This window comes from Myotis yumanensis, unplaced genomic scaffold (assembly GCF_028538775.1).
Source record: "Myotis yumanensis isolate MYYU_CA2020_CCGP unplaced genomic scaffold, mMyoYum1.0.hap1 SCAF_16, whole genome shotgun sequence".
In the NCBI taxonomy this organism is placed as follows: domain Eukaryota; kingdom Metazoa; phylum Chordata; class Mammalia; order Chiroptera; family Vespertilionidae; genus Myotis; species Myotis yumanensis.
The window spans coordinates 53125489-53141039 of record NW_027223767.1 but is presented as its reverse complement, the minus strand read 5'-3'; the positions used below and the strand labels follow the sequence as shown (position 1 = coordinate 53141039).

The following is a 15551-nucleotide window of genomic DNA, read 5'->3' as shown; positions in this document are numbered from 1 at the left end:
CAGGTCTGTGGCCTCCTCCCCTCCCGCCTCTAAAGGCTTTCTTCTGGTGAAATTTACCCAGTTTTTGGTGATTTTACCAGGGAATGTAAGGTCATTATAGACCCTCGTTTTACTATTCAGTTTGAAAGTACGTGCTGAATGTCCACGTGGAGTGCTGTGCCAGGCGAGGTGAGGCTCGAGGACGGCCCGAGAGCCAGGCACAGGCCCGCCTCGTCGCAGGGCTCAGCTGGTCTCTGGGGTGTGTGTGGGGGGGTCCGTCTGCTCCTCTAGGCGAGGGGGTCTCCCTGGTGTGGACGCGAGTGTGGAGGCGGCATAATCTGCAGCATCTCCCTGAGGCCTGCGTGCGTGTGCGAGTGCGAGTGTGTGTGTGAGTGCGAGTGTGCATGTGCGTGTGCAAGTGTGTGTGTGTGAGTGCGAGTGTGCATGTGTGTGTGCAAGTGCGTGTGCAAGTGTGAGTGTGTGAGTGCGAGTGTGCATGTGCAAGTGTGTGTGTGAGTGCGAGTGTGCGTGTGTGTGTGCAAGTGTGTGTGCAAGTGTGAGTGAGTGTGAGTGCGAGTGAGTGTGCGAGTGAGTGTGCGAGTGTCTGTGCTGGGTGTGAGACCTCGCACAAGAACCTCACCCACTCCCAGCTGCCTTCCTGCCCAGGCTCCGGGAAGAGGCGTCCGCGCTGAGAGCCAGCTGGGACGCGCAGCTTGCTCAGCTGTCGAAGGAGACAGTCTCCAAGGACCTGCAGGTCCAGTCGCTGCAGGAGGACGCGGCGCAGCTCCGGGCTCAGCTGGCCCGGTGCCAGCAGGACGTGGGCAGGTTTGTCCCCTCAGACCTCGTCATGGCGCCCCCTCACGCCACTGAGTCCCTGTTCACATCCTGTTGGGGAAGAAAGACAAGAAACGGGAAACAGATGGAAATAGGTTTTCTCAGTTCTTTCTGTCTCAGTGTCACCGGTACCTGCGCTCACCCTTGTTACAGTCGTTTGTCTGTTCCCTTCGGCTTTAACTTGAGCTCTTGCGGTGGCCTCCCCTGGTGGAGTCATAGACTATAACTTTGCACCGTTCCCCTTTTCAAAGAAATACAAGCATTTAATGCTGGGAATGTGCTTCCAAGCACTGCTTAGCTGTATCCCACAGATTTTCATCGTATTCCGTTAAAAATATTTCCTGATTTCCCTTGTGGTTTTTCTTTGGTCCGTGGGTCACTTTTTTTAAGTTCAATTGATTGGGGTGACATTGGTCAACATGAACATACAGGTTTCACATGTAGGTTCTAGGTGACGAGATCTGTATGTTGCCCTGTGTGCTCACCACCCAAAGCCACATCTTTTCCTGTCACCCTGTATTAGGCCCCTCCCCCCAGGCCCATGGTTATTTAGAAATGTGCTGCTTAATTCCCCTTTATTTTGGGATTTCCAGATACCATTTTGTTACTATCGATTCCTTTTTAAAAAAATGATTTTATTGATTTTTTTACAGAGAGGAAGGGAGAGGGATAGAGAGTTAGAAACATCGATGAGAGAGACACATCGATCAGCTGCCTCCTGCACACCTCTTACTGAGGATGTGCCCACAATCAAGGTACACGCCCTTGACCAGAATTGAACCTGGGACCCTTCTGTCCGCAGGCTGACGCTCTATCCACTGAGCCAAACCGGCCAGGGCGTTACTACTGATTTCTGACTTAATTCTGTTCTGGACAGAGAACATATTCTGTGCGTATTTGTTCTGTGGCTTTAGGGTGTGACTGTCTGATGGGGACCCGCTTGGGCTGTGTGAACACCGTCCAGGCCCAGGGGGCGGGGCCACGGAGGTCTCGCCTCTGTCCTGACAGGTTTCTGCGGCTGCCGACAGGTGTGAAATCTGTTTGTTTATGGCCCTGGGGGGCGGGAACGATGTTCACGTCCGCGGTTCTGACTCTGGCCCCGTAGGTACCAGCGGGAGCTGTCTCTGGCGGTGGAGAGGGAGCAGAGCCTGGAGCGGGACAAGGTGCAGCTGGGCCTGGACTGGCAGCGGCGCTGCGAGGGCCTCGAGCGGGACCACTACCAGCAGTCCGAGGGGCTGGTGCAGGGGCTGGCCTCGGCCAGGGCACAGGTGCGCGGCAGTGTCTCCGAGGCGGGTGGGCCCTTCCATTCGGAAACACTGGTCCCCCTGGAGCAGTGGACTCACATCGAAAGTTGTGATAAGTGTGTCCCTGCTCTGCCCACTGGCCTCGCCCCGTGTTTCATTAGCTGTTCCTCCCGCTGACCCGTGCCGGGCGGTTCCCAGGTCCACGTGCAGCAGGTCGGGCAGCCGGGGTGGTGGGCCGAGAGGGATGGCTACGTCCGGAGTCCCGCCGCTGCCCAGTGCTGCAGGGATGCCAGTCACCTCGTGTCTCCGTGGCACTTCTCCTCGGGCATCTCTGGCTGCCTCTTAGGAGCTGGCATGGACTGAAGCTGGCACTGCTCCCAAGGTGACGAGTCCGCGTTTCCCCAGGTCGCTGCCAAGCTCCAGGAGGCGGAGCAGAGGCTGCGAGACCAGGAGGTGGTGCTGAGGGCCCTGACCCTGGAGAGAGACCAGGCCCTGCAGGCCCTGAGGGACCACGGGCTCCGCCCGGACCAGGAGGTGCCGGTGAGTGCCCCGTCCTCCCCTGCCCCGAGGGTCTGAACCTCCTGCTCCCGGGCACTGACCCTGGGCCTCCTTCGTCTCGCTTGTGCTGGAGTTTGAGCTTTCGTTGTTTCCACTCACTGTCTTCTCTCTGATCTGCTCTGAGTCCTGTCCTACCCGGTCGGTTTTTGTTTCAGATGATGTATTTTTCATCTCTGCAGATGTCATGTTCTTTTTTCCCCTTTAATATATTTTTATTGATTTCAGAGAGGAAGCGAGGGGGAGAGAGGGATAGAAACATCAGTGATGAGAGACTCACTGACCGGCTGCCTCCTGCACGCCCCCCACTGGGGAGGGAGCCCACAACCTGGGCCTGGGCCCTGACCGGAATCGACCGCGAGCCGAGCTGGCCGGGCCGTATTTGGTTCTTGCCCTGCTCTTGTTTTTCCTCGGGCCCCTGAGCAGGTGGTAGTGATGGTGCCTTAAGCCCTGGACGGTCCCTCGCACCATCTTTCTGGTTCATCCCCGTCCATGCTGAGCCACAGTCCCCTGGGTCCTGTTCTGTTGGCTCAGGCATCGCTGGGGGACATGAGAGGGCACCCACATTCTGGCTGTTGCACGTTTCTGTGTGGGCTCACCCTCCGTTCTCCTGGGCCTGCCCTGGGAGCGCCCTGGGGCCAGAGAACAGCCACCGTCCCAGCGCACAGGGTCCTTTCTCCGTGTCTTGGCTGCTGGGTCTTTACTGTCATAGGCACCAGCCGGGACTAGTGACTTTTTGACTGAAAAGGATGAGCCCCCAAAAAACAGTCTCGCTTGTGAAACAGAAGGAAAAGAGATCTTCACACTCCTGTTCACTTAGGAAGGGAGGGAGGTCGCTGCCGGGTTTGACGGAGGACAGATGAGGGGCGAGGGCAGCACCCGTAACCATCGCCTCTTCCTGGACGTGACAGGGGCTCCCTCGGCATCACGGGGAAGAGGCGAGCGCACGTTTCCCGTCTGCTGAGATCCAGCGGCTGCAGGAGCAGAACGCCAGCCTGCGAAATGCGGTTGCGCAGATGAGGGCCGAGATGGAGGCTCTGAGCGAGCAGGCGCTCCCCCCTGCCCAGCCAGCAGGAGACACAGCAGCCTCAGGCACCCCCGCAGACGCTGCCCCCGGTGAGCGAGGGAGACCGGCCTGTCCCCTGGGCTCTGAGAGGTGCATGTCCCTTCACAGACGGCCTCAAAGCCCGCAGCCACCCGCCTCCAGGGGAGGGCTCTTACGTCAGTTCTGTACGTGGGATAGAAGCTTCTTACTGGTGAAGCGGAAGAGAAAAGTGAGGGAGCTCACTGCCTCCGGAGCAGGGACCGCGCCAGCTGGGGCGGCCAGTTCACCTCACCCGGTTCAGGGGGCCCTAGGCTGTGGGTGCTGCCTGGATGGGTTGGCTCCCAGCTGCTGAGCCCTCCCCGCAGAGCCTGGCCAGCTGCTCCCTGGACGCTGCGCTCTGGGGACGAGGGGAGGGAGGCACATGGGTGCCGACGCTGAGGGGCGGGCAGGGGGGGGCAGGGGGGCAGCCGCTCCAACTGGGGGAGTGTCCACTCCTGTGCACGTGTTTACAGGCGGGTTTTTTGGTCAGATTATGTTCTGGCTCTGGAAGCAGAAATACGAAATCTGAAGGGTAAGTTTAAAACCCTGGAAGAGCAGCTGGGAGACGCACTGGAGCCTTCGAAGACACCCTCGTCTCCCGCTGACGTCCAGCCGGGTGCCTGTACCGCAGCCGACGCCCCCGGTGAGAGTCCAGTCGCGGGTTGAGGGCCCTGTCCCAGCAGCGTCACCCCAGTGCAGACGCAAGCTCAGGCCCCATTCCCAGCCCCAGGGCCAGCCGCTGCCCCCATCCCCCCATTCCCATCGCTGTCCCCACGCCCCCCTTTCCCAGCCGCTGCCCCCACGCCCCCCTTTCCCAGCCGCTGCCCCCCACGCCCCCCTTTCCCAGCCGCTGCCCCCACGCCCCCCTTTCCCAGCCACTGTCCCCACGCCCCCCCATTCCCATCGCTGTCCCCACGCCCCCCCCATTCCCATCGCTGTCCCCACGCCCCCCCATTCCCATCGCTGTCCCCACGCCCCCCCCATTCCCAGCGCTGTCCCCACACCCCCCATTCCCATCGCTGTCCCCACGCCCCCCCATTCCCATCGCTGTCCCCACGCCCCCCCCATTCCCATCGCTGTCCCCACGCCCCCCCATTCCCAGCCGCTGCCCCCACGCCCCCCCCATTCCCATCGCTGTCCCCACGCCCCCCCCATTCCCATCGCTGTCCCCACGCCCCCCCTTCCCAGCCGCAGAGCCCGAGTCCTGCCCCTCCGCAGCCCTCGCAGCAGGCTGCCCTCACTCTTCCCTTTCTCTCTCTGTGGGACCCTCCAGTCACTCCTCATCCCACTGGGGACTGGAGAGGCAGGGATGACTTTTCGCACGGCAGGCGGAGCCTGACAGCCTCTCTCTGCAGGAGGAGCGGTGCCCGCTGGCGGCGCCTCCCTGGGGCTGGCGCTCAGGCGGCTGGGAGACAGGACACGTCTGCTGAGCTTCCTGGTGGCCCGGCTCCGAGAGAAGGTACCACCTGACCTGTGCCTGCGGGTCTCTGCTGGGTGCTCCTGGGTGGGCAGCTGGGGGCCCGGGAATCTGATTGAAAATACATTTCACTTCCTGTTTGTGGGACCACAGCTCTGTAAGCACACGTGGGCGAGGGGGTCACATCTGCGATGCTTCCCAAGCCACCCGCGTGGAGTCTCAGGCGTGCACACGCACACGCACGCACACACACGCGCACACATGCACGCACACGCACACACGCACGCACACATGCACGCGGGTTCAGGGTCACGGTCGGGCTCTCACTTGGTCCTGGAACCACAGCCTGGGACGTGTCCACCTCCGCGTGGTTTTATTTTTTAATTAACGGTGTCTGTCTCTAGTGCCCCCCTTTGCTGGCATATGTGACACATGCCAAGAGCATGGCACTTGTCAGGATCCTTACAGGGTCGCTGCACTTGACTCTCCTGAGGCTAGAAGGGGCCTGGCAGGGGGGAGTTGGGTCTGACTTGGTGCGGGCTCTTTACCTCCACCTGCTGCTCCCAGCCCCGCCCCCTCCTCCTGCCGCTCCCAGCGGCCTCCCTGACTGCCTCCCAACGCCCAGGTGCTGCGGGAGCCCCTGCAGGGGGACGTGGTCTGGCAGGAGCTTCCTCACGAGGTGGACCAGGTGCACCTGGAGGTGCGGGAGCTGCAGAAGCAGGTGTCCGAGCTGGAGAAGCATCTCGCTGCAGCGCCCTCGGCTCCAGAGAGCACCGCCCTCGGGAGACAGGTGAGCGTCCTGTGCCCGCCCCTGATCCAACCTGTGGCTTCCTGTCCCGGCCTCGGCCTCTCTGCAGAAGGCGCCCTGGGGGTGCTGCCCAATTAGTCAGCAGAGCCTAGGCCTGTGGGCCACCCACCTCTTCCTCTGCCTTCCCTGGGGCCCCTCCTTCTCTTCCCCTCTTCCTCTCTTCTTCCTTCCCTCTCTCCCTCCTCCTCCCTCTCTCTCTCTCTCGCTCCCCCTCTCTCCCTCTCTCCCTCTCTCCCCCTCTCCCCCTCTCCCTCCTCCTCCCTCCTCCCCTTTTAGGGGACACCCTGCTGAAGGGGCAGTACCAGCCTTGGTCTTCGGGTCTTTACAATCCTCGGTTCAGAGGCCAGGCATCAGGAACAGCACGTGTGATGAGTCTTGGCGAGTTGCCAAGAGGCCCTGAGAGCCCCCGAACTGAGTGCTAACTTGGGATTTCCTTCAAGAGGACCCTGTTGCTTCCATGAGCTTCTCTGAAACCACTGCCCGGCCCCTGTGGCATGGGCTCCGTCCTCGTCCTGGTCAGGCCCGCAGCCCCACTGCCCGTCTCGCCCTGTGGTCCCGGCCAGGGTTCTGAGCCACAGAGCGCTCCCTCCGCAGGTATACTGACCCTCAGGGCCCCCTGACGGCCTGAGACCTGTCCCCCAGTGACCTGTCGTCAGTGAGCCCTGCCTGGGAGTGGGCACTCCGCGCTCGGGCAAGGAGTGTAGACATGGAAGACATGCCTGTTGTCGTTTCCCAGCAGCTCCCAGAACCAGCGGGTGGGGGGGCGCAGGGACCGAGAGGACTGGGGGTGTGGGGAGGAGAGGAGCGGAGACCTGTCCCTGGAGTTCTCCGCCTAGGGCGACCCCATGAGGGGTGCCTGTGGGAGACGGTGGGGTGGGGGCAGGTGGGCACTGACCTCTGTACCTTCGGGTTCGATGCGTCCTGCAGCCCTAAGGCTAGTCCCCTGCCGCCCACGCCCACAGCTCGCCCTGCGGTTCTCGCGTCACTGATTCCCCTTGTCAGAGCGAAGGGGAAGGACTACAAGTGAGGAGAGTGGTCCCTGGGCCCACAGGCAGGCAGCGGGGGCACGCCTCGGGCTCGTCTGCACAGAGGTCAGCGTCTCCCTCCTTCAGTCCAAGCGTCTTAGGACCTTGGGGAGGTCACTTCCTGGGTGAGAAATTTGAGGCACAAAAAACCTAAGTGGCCAGTCCCTCTGCCCAGACCAGGCCACCGGGCTCCCACCACAGCTGCCCAGCTGTGTGTCTGTGGCTGGGAGACAGCCCCGATGGGGGAGGAGAAGGCCGAGTGCAAGGATGCCCCGGGGCAGCTGGGGGAGAGGAGAGCAGGGCAATGGAGCTGTCCCCAGGAGCCCTGCAGACCTGCGCCCCCTTGCTGAGCGCCCACTCTGCTGGAGGAGCCGGGGCGGGTGGCGGATTCCAGCCTGGGACATGACGGGGCGCAGGAACCCTGCAGGGCCTGCTGACCAACCCGCCAGGCAGTGCTGGGGCGCCGTCACCCCTCAGACACAGGCACAGAGATGGAGAGGAGCAGCGGGTCCTTCAGACACAGGCACAGAGATGGAGAGGAGTAGCGGGTCCTTCAGACACAGGCACAGAGATGGAGGGAGAGGAGCAGGCCCTTCAGTCGCAGGCACAGAGATGGAGGGAGAGGAGCAGCGGCCCTGCTCGGGGAGTCAGCTGGGCTGGCCTCGCACAGGGGACACTGCGGGAAGGTGGCCGGTGGCCAGTGGTGTCTGCACCTCACACCCCGTGTTACAGAGGGGAGTGTCCCTGTCGGAGTAGCCTCACCTGCGGACACCACCTCGCCGAGGGCCCCGTTGCCAGCTGGGACAGACACAGGCGGGCGGGCTGCACCGTCTGGGGGGCCGGGGGCAGGGCAGGAGGAACCGAGCACGTGGACAGTGCGTTCGCTCGGACACCGCTCCACGTGGAACTGGTTTTGCTGACTGGTTGTTAAGAGATCGTCCTCGTTTTCAGGAAGTAAAACGGTGGCTGGGCATAAAGGGCGGAGTGTCCCCAGCTTCCCCTGCATCAGGGCAGGTGACCAAGCACAGGCCGCTGCCACCTGGCGCTGCTGCCTGCAGCTTCTCTAAGCCAGGCCCTCCGGCCCCAGCCGACCACAGGGAGCCCAGTCACACGCCTCCCAGGCCTCTGGTGGCCCGGCCCACGGCAGGGGCGGCTGGTGGGCTGGTGGCAAGGGTCAGAGCGAGGATGACCTGGCTGCCCCACAGCATCTCCGCCTGCCGTTGGCTCCACCCCCCGTCCTGAAAACCCGAAAACCAGGCAGCACCCGGAGGGACGCACGGGTCCACTGGGGGGCAGTGTCTGCTGTCCAACCAGCACTGACTCCGCTGGAGGCTGGGACTGCAGGAGGGTTGAATCTGCAGTGGGTCCCTGTCCTCTGCATTGCGTGGGTCTCACTCAGCCCAGGCCTTGGCCTCCAGCGTTCTCCTCCATGGACTGGAGCGTCATGGGGACAGCTCAGCTGCTGCCCAGCTGCCTTCGGGGCCTGGGGCCGGCAGCATGGGGCCACGAGTTCAGAAGTTCCTGGGGGGTCTGGTCATTGTTAGCTTGGAATCACTATTTTGGGGAGGAACCTTGGAGTGATCTACGTAACGTATCTTACCAGGAGCCGAGCCCAAGGGGGCCAGGTGGGGTCCCTGCTGCCGGACCCCTCACTGCGCAGCCCCAGGGACTAGAGCGCTGGCCGTCCAGACCGCAGGCCGGGCAGCCACCTCACTCGTGCTGAGGGCGTGGGGGGGGGTGTCTTCTCTTACGGTTCTCATGCTCCAAGGTCTGGGAATCTGGTACAGGACTGCTCTCTCCTCACTTTAACAGGAGTCGGATGCTGCTGGCCAAGCTCCCACCCTGACCGGCCGCCCAGACCCTGCTGGGAGGCTGTGACACTCCATCGGGCTGGGTCAGCCCCTCGGGGGCCTCTGTGCATGAGCCACGCTCCTGCCTCCAGGACCCCACGCCTGTCCTGCGTCCCTGAGAAAGCAGAGCAGGCACACAGGGGAGACAGGTCCAGTCTGTCCGGGGCTCAGGGCCATGGGCCTCTGCCTCTGTAGCCTGGGGCACAGGCCAGGCACCGTGGGCAGTCACTGCGGCTCCCGGGCACGGAGGGCACGGCGCCTGCCAGGCCTGGAAGGCACACCAGGAAAAGGAGCCAGGACAGGGCGTGCTGGCCTCTGCCCGGGACGCGGAGCACTTCCTTGTGTCCACGGCAGATCGTGTGGCCGCGACAGGCACACTGCGCCTTTTCATAGGTGTCAGAAGCAGCCAGCCAAGTAGGCCACCTGTTTCCCTTGGGCCTTGGGCACCACTGGCCTCTCGGGGGCCCCCCCTGAAGCAGAGGAAGCCCCCCGCTCTTGTTTTGCAGGCCCCCCTGGGAGCACCTGTCTGTGCAGGAACCTGGGGTGGGTCAGGTGGGGAGACGGGCCTCAGTGGGGTTAGGACTGGGGGCTCAGACCTGGAGTGTTGGCCCCCATGGCCTCTGCTTTCTCTCTGCACCGTTGTCGAGAGGAGCCTGAGGGCAGGTGGAGCACGTGGCTGAGCCTGGAGCCGGGGCAGGAGAGGGGCGGCCACTAGACCAGCGGAGGGCAAAGTGCAGGGTGGGCGCCGGCGAAGGAGGTGGGCTGTGCAGCCACCACTGGGCCCCTCCAGCCCTTCTATGCCAGGTGGGCAGCAGGCACCCAGGCTGTGGCCATGGCACCCACATGGGGCCCATCAGAGGCGCAGCCCTCATGGGTCCTGGGGCACCCTGCGAGGCGGGGGTGGGTGCTGGCTGGCTCCTCCTCGTCCTCACTGGGAGGGCACTCTTGGCGGGGGGGGCGCGGTGGACAGGCCCCGGGGTCGGGGCTGGGAAGGAACTGGGTGCAGAGGAACCGGATCTCGCCGTGAGGGGCGTCTCCATCTCCTGACACGGCACAGGCCTCTCTTTGGAATGGCGCCTGTCCCCAGGGATGTCGGGTCTGAGACAGGTGACACAGCCATCGCACCCCCTCCCCCACTGGGGGGCTTATCTTGCGGGCTGACTGCTATGTGGGTTTCATTCACAGAACCCAGCAGCTGGGGGACCCGCAGGGACCGAGGGCCCAGGGACGCAGCCCCCACAGGCCCTGTCTGTGCAGCAGCTCCAGAGGAAGCTGAAGGAGGCGGCCCGGGTGGTCCTCCGCCTGCGGGGGGAGAAGGAGCAGCTGCTGGAGCTGGGGAACAGGCTCCGGGCCCAGCTGGGCCAGCCTGCAGGTGAGCCAGGGTGCGACGGCACAAATGCTCTGGGCCCGGGGAGGCCAGGCGCGGGGCAGGGAGGGAGAGCAGGGCCCGTGTCCGTATCTCAAGGGAGGTCAGGAGCCTGCTCACGGGCCGTGTGTGAGAAGACACCGCCGGTCCTTGGAGCTGCCGCACTTTGTGCAGCCTGGTGAGCAGCAGAGGCACCCACCCACCTCCCATCCATCCACCCACCCATTCATCCACTTACCTATCCATCCATCCATCTATCCATCCCCTCATCCATCCATCCACCCATCCATCCATCTGCCCATCCACCATCCATCATCCATCCCTCATTCATCCACCCTCATCCATCATCCATCCACCCACCATCCATCAATCCACCCACCCATCCACTCATCCATTCATCTATTCGTCCACCCACACACCCATCTATCTGCCCATCCACCCTCCCATCTATCCATCCACCATCCACCATCCATTCACCCATCTACCCACCCACCCACCCATCCACCTATCCATCCACCCACCATCCAGTCATCCATCCATCCACCCATCACCCACCTCCTTGTTGGGGAGGGAAATTTCCCCCCACCCTTTTAACTTCTGAACGGTTTAAGAATTAAATTGACAGCAAGACAGATTAACCAAGACAAAGAAACCAACAATTTGTGGGGAATGGGCAAGACAAAGAATCAGGCTGGGTGCCGCATTAGTGAAGACCCTGCGTTTGCTCACACAGCCCAGGGGCGAGTCCCTGTCTCTGTGATCAGGAGACTCAGTCCTGCTTCCGGGCACAGGGTGGGCCGAGTGTCCTTTCTGCACCAGCTGTTTCTAGACTCACTAATTCCAAGAGTGCAGAGCAACATGTTTGGGTAAATCGTAAATTCCTCGCAGACAATTAGTGTTAAGAGCTGGAACTGGATGTCTGTAGGTGTGTGAGAACTTCTGCTGGAAGAAATTTTCTCTTTACAATCACCCGTATTTTTGATGAAGATAGTTATAGTAAAACTAACTTGTTCATAAAGGAAGGCTCGTCTCGTGAAACTCGCCTGGTTGTTCACATCAGAGCGAGAGCAGTGACCGGCTGGCTTGGGCCTGTGTTGCTGGGACTTCTTGGCCAGAGAGCCCAGCCAAGGACTTGCCCTCGGCTGCGCCTGTGGTCCCTGTAGACTAGGGTGAGTCCTCTTTTCCCAGGGCCCCCAGGAGCTTGAGGTTCCTGCACCTGCTGGGAACGTACCTTCCTCACTCACCGGGGAAAGCGGAAGCCCTGCAGGCAGGGTACCGAGGGGCTGTGGCTCCATGGAGTCGGCCTGCCTTCGTGCCAAAGCCGCCGGTCATGGCTGAGCCCTGCGTGTTCCCAGCCTGGCGCTCCTCTCAGCCTTGGGCCTGCTGCCTGGAAAGGGCACGCTCGCTACGTTTCTGAATTCTGGAGCCATCAGCTGGGAGAGGAGATAAGTGCTTCATCTTTGTCCACAAAAGTGTGGATTCACCAAATTGTTCTAAGTCCTAGGAAGCTTACGAGAAAAAAGTTTCCTTAATTATGGGAAAACAAAATATTTTTTAAAATCAGTGGTGTTTCAAACAAAAAAGTTATGAAATTATCATCTTCGTGGGTCAGGTAGTCCCACACTGTTCGTCCTGTGGATCCCGGGTCTCCCTCCGAGGCAGGTGCATTCCGCCCCACGGAGGCCAGGCTGCGCGCCTCAGCCGCCTGCACGCTGTCTGACTGAGCGCTTGAGATGGTAGGGCCCACGGCAGGGCCGGCACAGGGCCCACGGCAGGGCCCACGGCAGGGCCGGCACAGGGCCCGCACAGCCCTCACGGTGCGCTGACAAGGAAACGAGCTTAGCTCTGAGGTGCAGCACGTACGTGGAAACTGGAATTACGACGGTGACATTGTTCCGGGACAGATCCCACTTCTAGGGGACGCTGTGCACAGACTCGGCACCGAGAGCCTGTCCTTCCTACCTGGTGGCTCCTCCCGTCACTTCATGCATCAAACAGGCTGCACACCTCCCGTGTGTGTGTGTGTGTGTGTGTGTGTGTGTGTGTAGAGAGCGTGTAGAGAGCGAGAGGGAGAGAGAGGGAAGGAGAGGGCGCAATTCTGGGTGGGTGGTTTGCTTTAGAGAGCAGTTCTTTTGAAATGTTCCAGGGCCCGCTAGAAATTTTCAAAGTTTGTTTCAGGTCAAAAAGACTCTATTTAGAATTTGATATTTGGGAAGTTTGTCAAAAATATCCAAAGGTTCCTGAAACGCGTGGCCAACCGGATCATCCTTCAGGTGAAACAATAGGGCTCAGTTTCCCACTGAACACAGGGGACGCCGGGACCTCAGGATCCCAGGGCGCCACGTGAGCAAACAGCCCGCGACCCCATGGAGCCCAGAAAAGCACCAAGTCTCTTTTCCAAGCAGATTACTTAACAGCAAAGGAACTTCCACAGTCTATTGTCCGAAGCAAACAGAAGTCCAAGGAAACCTGGTCCCGACGGAGAGAACCAGTTCTGATCGTGTGCGCGTGCGCTGCTGCCACACTGTTTTAGGGAAGCGAGTTTCCGTCCTTACTGGACGGCACAGACTCCTTTCCGGACCCCACGACGCCTTTTCCCGCTCCTGCTCGTCCTCCCGTCTGTGACGGTGTCACTTCAGTGCCCATTCACGCTCTTCTCCCTCAACAGGTGTATCTTCAGACCCAGCCCTTTATACGGGAACATACATGTTCCTTCCTGGAAGGTGGCAGCGCTTCCCTTCTCATTTCTGTAGCTTTGATCACACACACTAGTGAGAATTCTCAACCTGCAACCTTTACTTTCTGGGAAGTAGGCAGTGGTGAGCCGTCCCGCGTGGGCTGCTGTGGACTGAGACTAGCAGGTGCCTTTTGTGGTTTCTAGAAACGTGCTTTTTCATAAAAACTCCTCGGCGTGGCCTACGACGTCTACTGATAACCCCTAATAACCTCAGGTTCTTGGCAACGAGGGAGCAGAAGGGTAAGCTCTGCCCATCCTCCTTGGAAAGGACCTAGACATCAGCGAGGGGGAGGCTCTCAGGATGTCGTTGCCCCAGAGGCTCCGGGAATGTGTGAGCAGGCATCAGACCATGATTGCCAAAGAGCTCGCCAAACCCTCGTCCTGTTTACATCCCCTTCGTTTGTTTGCTCTCATAACCGTGCTGAGTGCTCAGGAACTCACGAGGCTCGAGACCAAGTGGCTCTCGTCCCCCGGGGGAGAGGCCCTCGCCCTGCCCGTGGCTTGCGGGGGTGGCTTTCCTGGGGAAAAAGTGGGAGGAGGCGATACTAGAGAAAGCTTTATTTCTGTGGCCTCGAACGCCGAGGTTTCAAGGTTTCAATGCCCTGTGAGAAGCCCTTCCGTCCACCTCACTGAGAGAAGCTAAGGGAGACGGCGCTTTTCCCCGTGAAAAACGGGCCTTTTTTGTCTGAACAATTTGGGTAGAAAAGGGAAAAGCAGTTTCAGGTGAAGCCGATAGAGCGCTCAGGTTTCATTGACTCGACTGTCAGTCCAGGCCCTTGCGCCTTATTTCTGGGCCGTGTTGCTCCCGCCCGTTGTGGATGGTGCCCGTGTGTGTGTGGGCCCCACGCGATGGCTGGTGGCGGCCGTGGGGACACTGAGCCGCTGGGCGAGGGCAGGCGGAACGGGCGCTCTGGGCACTGACTCTGCGTCCAGCTCGACCGAAGCCCCCGCTGCACTTTTAAACGAGATGGGAGGGGGGAGGCCCTTGGGAAACTCGGGTTTGATTCCACGGAAATAAAGCTGCTTTCTTTTTGGTGAGTCCTCACCCGAGCATATTTTCCCGTGGGTGTTTTTATTATATTTTATTATTATTTTTTGGTCTTTCAAGGTCCATGGATGTTTTTAGAGAGCGTGGAAGGGAGGGGGAGAGACAGAGAGAAACATCATGTGAGAGAGACACATCGATTGGTTGCCTCCTACACAAGCCCTGATCAGGGCCAGGGATTGAGCCTGCAACCGAGGTACATGTCTTTGACCAAAATTGAACCCAGGACCGACGCTCTATCCACTGCTCCAAACCAGCCTGGGCTGGAAATAAAGCTTTCTACTTCATTTTCCCGTGCGAGTCTCAGAAAATGCTTTTTCTTGGGATATTGCAAGAAAGTCACCCCCATGAGCACCTGGGGGACGAGGCCCGCCCCCCCCAACAGTCTGAGGCTGTTGATAACCTTGATAAGGGGGAGTCACTGAGTAGTGGCCCAGGTGGGATAAAAGTTGTGCATCTGCAGTGTATCAAATTCTGATCACTCGGAAGTCACGTCTGTTTTAAATATTTTTTTTATTGATTTTTTACAGAGAGGAAGGGAGAGGGATAGAGAGTTAGAAACATAGATCAGCTGCCTCCTGCACACTCCCTACTGGGGACGTGCCCACACCCAAGGTACATGCCCTTGGCCGGAATCGAATCTGGGACCCTTGAGTCCGCACCGGTTAGGGCATCACGTCTGTTTTAATTAAACCAATAAACTATTTACCAAAGGTTATTTTATATTGTGCTAACTTGAAAAAAAGACACATTTGGGTTAATTTCTATATTTTTTGAGAAATTTTATCTAAGTGCTTGTTTAAGCCCATTAAGTAGAGCTCGGTTACACATTACCTTTGGAACACGGTCCGCACTGGCCTGTGCACAGGCCAGCTCCGGGGCGACCCAGGCCCAGAGCCCGCCAGGTGGAACACGCTGAGCTCGCTGCCGCAGCCTCTTTTCACTACTATTTGCAGATGAGGTTTTTAAGGTTTCTCATTTGCCCAATTTCCAACTATCTCTTCCTCCCCCACGTGTTTCCTGTGGAGAGAAGCAGCTCAGGCAGGACTGGATGGCTCCTCGTTTCGGGTCTGGCCTGACAGGCTCGAGAGACAGACAGCTGCTCTCAGTTCCCCAGAAGGGCTGCAGCGGGAGCTCCAGGGGCTGCGCCATCACCTCCCTCCACGTCCGTCCGTCCGTCCGGGAGGTACTGTCTGTCTGACCTTCCACCCGGGGCACAGGCTAACCTCAGAGGTGTCCCGGGGCCGCCGAGGCCCACGCGGTCACGGCAGGAAGGTCCCTGTGGGGCGGGACTGGCCCTTCATCTTTCCACTTCCTCTGGGTTTGGCAGGACCGTCTGCAAGTGGAGGGAAAGGGGCTGACAAGATGTGTTCCTGTCCTGGGATGTGAGTTCGTGGTGGCTGGGGGCACAGGGTGTGTCTCAGAGGGCACCGCTCAGTAGGGCTGGAGCCGGCCTGGCCTGGCCGCAGGGGCAGCACAGCCACCCTCACCGACGGGCTAGGGTGTTTATGTTAAATGTATTTCCTGGTCTTTAAAGTTTTTCCAAACAGGCCCTCCCTCTGGGAGCTCGCCCACCCTTCCCTCCCCTCCTGCCCCAGGCGCTTACC

The 15551-nt window shown here is 60.3% G+C and overlaps 1 protein-coding gene across 1 annotated transcript in view; it reads left to right on the top strand.

Annotated features, from left to right (window-relative positions):
- The window catches only part of CCDC57 (coiled-coil domain containing 57), a 41940-nt gene that overhangs the window by 11820 nt on the left and 14569 nt on the right, over nucleotides 1–15551 (top strand). Inside the window, 8 exon segments of the mRNA XM_070394891.1 lie at nucleotides 646–804; nucleotides 1919–2081; nucleotides 2463–2597; nucleotides 3524–3728; nucleotides 4187–4339; nucleotides 5052–5155; nucleotides 5739–5903; nucleotides 9982–10168. Of these exon segments, the coding sequence (XP_070250992.1) occupies nucleotides 646–804; nucleotides 1919–2081; nucleotides 2463–2597; nucleotides 3524–3728; nucleotides 4187–4339; nucleotides 5052–5155; nucleotides 5739–5903; nucleotides 9982–10168 (1271 nt within the window).